Source organism: Alnus glutinosa, chromosome 3, assembly GCF_958979055.1.
Source record: "Alnus glutinosa chromosome 3, dhAlnGlut1.1, whole genome shotgun sequence".
Taxonomy (NCBI): Eukaryota; Viridiplantae; Streptophyta; class Magnoliopsida; order Fagales; family Betulaceae; genus Alnus; species Alnus glutinosa.
Genome location: NC_084888.1, coordinates 3711365 through 3717890, shown reverse-complemented (window position 1 = coordinate 3717890; position 6526 = coordinate 3711365). Strand labels below are relative to the sequence as shown.

The following is a 6526-nucleotide window of genomic DNA, read 5'->3' as shown; positions in this document are numbered from 1 at the left end:
GGCAATTCATCAAGAAAAATACTCAATTGCTTAAAGCTGATCCCCTTGAAATGATCTTTAATTAAGAGTCCCGATTCCCTTGAAGCGATCAATTTATTTTTCATTACCTTTTTTTTCTCGAGCAATAAAAACCTCTAGTTTCTATCATTGTGACCACTCAAGAACCTCCTCAAAATTAATTAAGTAATACAGTAATCGGCAACTCTACGAGAGAGTGGCCAGCCATGCTTTTACTTTTCTTTTTATCTTTTTTTTTCTAATGAAATTTACAAAGGTCGACAAATTGACAAATTAATCCTAAGATCGATCAGCACTTTTTTTAAAAAATAATAATAATAATAATAATGACTAATTGTCAATATCACGTACGTCAATAAATCGGGATAAAAACATTACTCTTTATTAAATATGCAGCTATTACAACAGGCACTTGAAAGTAATCATGAACACCAAGCAGGGGAGATATGATAAAGTTTTCATCCAAATTAACATAGAAAAATTTAGATAATTTTTTTTTTTTAATTTGAATTAGAAAAATTCTATTAAATCGACGTATGTCTATAGAATAGACGTGCTCAAGCAAGGGTAATAATGTGCTTTTTTTTTAATGGGAAAATTGTGGGCTAGACTGGGCTGGGGTGGGCTCTATGGTTTGTACCAGAAAAGCCCACCTACCTTTCCGTTATCCGACAGACAATTCCAAGGATGGTTAGTTGAAGTCACATAGGAGAAACGAACAACTACCATTCTTCCCCACTTCACCTGATGGCTTCTCGATCGTGTCCCTCTCTGTACACACCATAAGATTTTTCTCTTCTTTCTCGCTTTCAAAATTCAAAACGGTGCGCAGGGCTTGTTAGGTTGCCACCAAATTTTGTAGATACATTGCGGCTTCGATCTGTTTCGATTATTTCTTCTAGCTTTAATATTCATAACGCACTTCCCTGTATTCACAATCTTTTAACACATTGCCGTTCTTCTTTGCATTAAGGCTCTGATCGAGAGTGAAGGTGTACATTGTACTGCCATTGTTCAAGCACTGTCGTTTCGATCACTTGAAATGGATGTTTTTTCATGGATCCATGAACCGGAACTGAGCTTCCAAAACGGCAACATCTTTTGAGGTAACCAACGAACCCTTTTCTCTCTGTTCTTCCCTGTTTACATCGATCGCAGAGGCAAGTGGATCTCATACACATGTTGTGTTTTACTTGCTTGCTTGAAGCTCAATGTAAATCTACATTCACAAGGCAAAGGGCCTAATTCATGTTGGAAGAGTTTGTTAAAATTTTTGTTTCTTTGTTTTCCAAACAAACAATTTTAAATATAAATCTCTAATTATTGCATAAAAACATGTTTTTTTTTATGTCACATCAAACATTTTTTTTCAACCAAAGAAAAAACAAACACTCCAAAACACATTAAACATCACTTTTGCAAAATAATCATTTAAATTATTCCTATAAGCTTAAACTTTTAAAATAAACGACAGTTTTCAGTACAGTGTGAACGGTGGGTCTCGTTCCAATGGCTAAATTAGTTTTTGAAATAAAAATATGTTCAATACATAAAATAATCAGTCTGTTGTTTATACCTAGATATATGCCTTTCTACTCCCACATAACTTAGGAGTGTTCTGAGTTGGATTTGGTTTAAGAGTCTTATTCTCATTCAACTGGGAGTTGGACTGTTGACTAGATTCTTCAATAAGTTCTTATTAAACCTAAATTAGAATTACTATCCGATTCAACTTGAAATATAATTATTGTCGACACACATAATTTTCTCTTTCTTTTTTTTTTTTTATCTTATCGGGAATTTACTTTTAAATTGATTAAAAATAAAATTAAATTAAATTAAATTAAAAAAAAATTAAAAAAAAAAAAAAAAAAAAAAAAAAAAAAAAAGAGAAAATCTCCAATATGCTAGTTATAGGATGTACCAGTGGTGCGTGTCAATCTCGAGCAGTCTAATCTTATTTTTTTTCTCCTTTTTTTTCTTCAGAAATAATCTGAATTTCAAGGAAAAGAAGACTGCCGGAGAAAGAGAGGGCCAAAAGCATGTGTACCACAGTAAACGTGCTGGACAGAGGAAAGCTCCACGTGGCCAGTTCCCAATCCTTAAATTTAACCACCTCCAACGAAGTATGGCAGCTGTACTATCTCTATCCTCGTGTTAGTTATAGCTTTGACCGTTAGATAATGATGTTTTTTTCTTTAACGATTACAGGATGATTTTGCTGAATGGTGCTTCACGCTTGCATTTGTGGCTCGTTTGTTTGCTTATTTTGCAGCTTTAGGTAGGTTACTCTAATCCCAAAACATGTTGCTCCCTATTTTATAATTAAATTTAATTAATTAATTAATTAATTAATTTTTTTATGGAATTTAACATGATATTACGAATTCAAAATTTATACTCATCATAAAATTATATGAGTAAGGCCTCGTTAATTAGTTATATTAAAGTGGAGTTTGAGCTCACATGTAAAGAAGAATGTTAGAATATTTATTAAATTATTAAATTAATTATTTCTTATAAGCTGAAGTTTTTTGAAATAAGTAGCTAGTGATTTAACATGATATCAAAATTAAAGTTTTTAAACTTTGGCTCCACAATCTATCTCATATTTTCAAATAGAATATTTCACATTATGTGAGATGAGTGTTAAAGTATTAATTAAATTATTAAACTCATCATTTCTTAAAAGATTAAGCTTAGAGTTTTAGAAAAAGTGGTGGTTTAATAAATTAAACACCCACCTATATACTTACTAAAATTAAGATGGATCTTATGTTACTGGACACAAAAATTTAGACAGTTTAAAAGAAGAGTTGTCCTAAAAGAAGAGTTGTCCTACCATCTGTCTGGAGCAAGTGTGCCTAATTGATCCCAAAATTTACGCCCAAACTACTTTAATTTTTTTTTTTTTTCCAAATTTAAGCTACTTGAATTTGAAATTGAATTTGAATAGATAATGTTGGTGAATGGGTGCAGCATTGCTGGTGGTCGTCATGTTTATGGTTATGAAGTACCTTGAAAACTTTGGTGACGAGAGGAGCGCAGGGGAAGTGGGAGCAACCGAAACAAACCCGTTACGGCCAGAAAAGACAGTGCAATTCACGTATGGAACTTGTGAAGGAGATTTGGAATCGGGAAATTGTACAAATAGCGGCGGCGGCGCTAGTAGCAGCAATAGTAATTCCTCGGAGTCGGACGATTTGTACAATAAAAAAGTATGCATAATCTGCTACGATGAGCAACGTGATTGTTTCTTTGTTCCTTGTGGCCACTGCGCCACCTGTTTTGTATGTGCTCTAAGGTATGGATCTATTTATACTTAGGTGATTTTTTCTTTTTACAATTTGATAATACGTGTCGGCACGTGATTAGAGTCGCCTCAACTACTAAAATAATTTTAGGAAAAACTTTATTTACAATCTCTAATCTTTTATTATTTTTGAAATCATGACTTCAAACTTTAAAAAGTGTTAATTTATGGTATCTATCTTTCTATTATTTTCAATTCTAACACCCTGTTAGAATTTTTCGTTAAATCCTGTCAAAATTTTCAAAAATTCGGTATTTTTTTTTTAAAAAAAAAAATTATAAATATTTTCAAAGATTCAAATTCTGACCAGCACCTAAATCTTTGTAATTTTATTTTCTTTTTTTTTCTTAGAAAAAAATATGGTTGTTTTGAGAATTTTAACAAGATTTAACGAAAAATTTTATTACATGAATTTTGAAATTGAAAAAAAAAAATTAAAAGATGGATATCCAAAAATTTAAGACGCTCCAATCATAAGCTGACAAGTGTGAACAAGTTTTAAACTAATGAAAATATACATGTTTTGCAGGATTTTTAATGGAGAGAACAAGACATGCCCAGTGTGCCGAAGATTGATTGGCAAAGTAAGAAAACTTATTGCCCCTCAGGATTAAACCTTTTTTTTTTTGTTCTTTTTTTGGGTGAACAAATACATGTACGTTTTGGAAGAGGATTAGTTTTCAGATTAGCAAATTAAAAAATGATTAACTGTCTTTTTATATCTTTTGTTCAATCTATCTACTTTTTGGGGGAGTTGAGTTGGGTTGATGAACTTCCTTTTACAGCAAAGTGGGAAAAGTGAGAATGTATGTATGATCCACGAATTTGTGAAGGGCCCAATAGAGATTATTTAAATTCAGACCCAGCCTAATCATCTCGGCCCATTGAAACCAATCGATACCAGAAAAATAAAATAAAATTAGATTTTATTTAGGTCGTAATGAAATCAGGAATTGAGTGTTGCCCAAGGCCCAAGGCCCAAGGCCCAACGTCTATCTGAACAGCCCCATCAGCCACATGGACTCACAACATCACACTATGGACTAAAAATATTTCGTTTGAAAAAAGAAATAAAAGATTTAAAAATGTCAAAGAAATGAAAGGGACACGTGGTCAATAATGGACCACGCATTAAGACATTGCATGTTCCGCGCATCTTTATGGCAATTTTTTTTTTTTTTTTTTAAATAATCTTTATGGCAATTATTTACGTTGCGTTGAAGCATGCCACTAAAGAATCACTTGTACCTAATTAAAAATTAAAATTAAAAAAAAATAAAAATAAATAAATTAGCGGGCTTTTGTGAAAGGCCCAGAGATGTGATGGACTAACGGGTTTGGGGAGCGATGGGGACATGCACTAAGGGTGGTGGCCGTATCCTTACTCAAAATTCTCTTTTCACTCGAGTACCTAACAAAGAAAATGACTAAGTGATTTTATTTTTTTTAAAAAAAAAAAAAAAGAAAAAGAAAAGAAAAAGGTGGAAAATAAATTAGCTTACAAGGGAGCTTATGCTCAGAACATGATTGAGAATTTCCTGGTGCAGAACATATTTGCTTGCTTTATTTGTTTCTTTTTTTCAGCTGTCTCTTCCTTTTCCTCTGCTTTTGATGGGATTACTCGGAGGAATACACTACTTTTCAAAAGATTGGCCATGCGGGGCTATATGCAGAGTGAAACCAGAATTTTAGGTTAATTACTTTTTCAAAAATGCCCCCATTTTAATCATGTTAAAAGATAAAATTACCCCACATATTAGTTTGATCTAAAATATTGTTTTGTGAGTGTTTTATGTTTTTGAGTGCTTGTTAATATTTTTATTTTTAAGAGAGAAAAGAAGAAAAAAAAAAATCAAACAAAGTAGAGTAATTGCCCTTCAAGACGAACAAAAGACATAAAAGATATTGAATTTCATGAAAATTATTTATATATATCTCTGATCATAGCATTGAATTTAAATTAAATTCGATATTTAATAATACAAACAACGTGGACAAAAAAAATATTTCATATTTCTCCATACATTATCTCCACGTTAACTCTATGCCCTTTATGCCACTTTAAGAAGAAGAAGCCAAAGACAGTCAGTTGACACTTGACATCACGTTGTTAATTGTCAGAAGCACCCCAAGTAAAAAAAAAAGGGTAAAAAAAAAAACTAATAAACTAGTGTGGATTCTCTGCGCTTTAACAAGTTGCAACAAAAGTATAAAAAAGTACCACTCTTTTTTATTCATTATTATAGTACTATTTGGAAGAACATAGATCGGAAGGAATCTCCACCATTGACCATACCATCAAATTCATAATTTCAAGAGGGTACGTAAAATGCAAATTCATCCCATCTAAGGACTAAAGACCACAAAAATTTGTTTCATTTCAATTTTGTTTGCTGAACGAAAAATATTAGTTGTTAATGTGTTTTAAGGGTATTTTTTTTAAAAATAAAAATAAAAAAAAATTGTTTTTATTTGACATAAAGATAAAAATCATTCTTGTATTTTTAAGAGAGTTTTATGCTCTAAATTGTTTGCTAATAGTTTTATTTTGAGAAGAGAGAGAGAGAGAGAACAAAATTATTAACAAAAAAAAAATCACAATAATTAATTAAAAAAAAAACCAATTTGTATATTTGTACATCTAAAAATCATACTATATAGTGTATACTAAGAGTACGTTTGATACGTGAGACAACTCCCTAAAATTGATAGGAACAACCATTCCTTTTTCTTTTCTTTTCTTTTTTTGTAAAGAAAAAAAGGGTAAGTTTTAGTAATTTTGATTCAATTCTGGTGAAGGCATATGTGTTATCACCAAACTAAATAATATGAATAGCTATTTTATTCCACATTCTTCTATTCCCAGTAAATGATGCCTTATTCCCTAAATTTAATTTAATTTTGAAAGAAATGATAGTAAAAGATTCATATGATAAAATCTTTTGAAAAAATCTCATGATAAAATTTATACTATTCCATTACATTTGAAAATAATCATTAGATTCCTTTTTCTATGATTCTTCTCTCTTCTAGAGCCTTCTCCAATGAGCATGGTTTTCATCAGGGGTGGGTCCCTCCCGGTGGTGATTTCCCTCTGGCTTATCCTGAGTCAGAGTGTTTTTTGTTTTCCCTGGCTTGTTCCAGTTGGGTTAGTTTTTTTTCTCCCAACCACTAGAGTTGCGGAGCTTTTGTTCC

General features: G+C 31.5%; 1 protein-coding gene across 2 annotated transcripts; it reads left to right on the top strand.

The window, feature by feature from the left end:
• Positions 1-756: 756 nt before the first annotated feature.
• On the top strand, positions 757-4064 carry LOC133864564 (E3 ubiquitin-protein ligase APD1-like). 2 transcript variants are annotated; one of them, XM_062300940.1, is made up of 6 exons: positions 757-860; positions 992-1124; positions 2005-2144; positions 2230-2299; positions 2998-3322; positions 3861-4064. In XM_062300940.1, exons 3-6 carry the CDS (start codon positions 2061-2063, stop codon positions 3943-3945), a joined length of 564 nt encoding a protein of 187 aa, XP_062156924.1. In that variant the 5' UTR covers positions 757-860; positions 992-1124; positions 2005-2060; the 3' UTR covers positions 3946-4064. The 2 variants fall into 2 exon arrangements, with proteins under 2 accessions (XP_062156924.1, XP_062156923.1); XM_062300939.1 differs by having other exon boundaries at positions 789-1124.
• The last annotated feature ends 2462 nt before the right edge of the window (positions 4065-6526 follow it).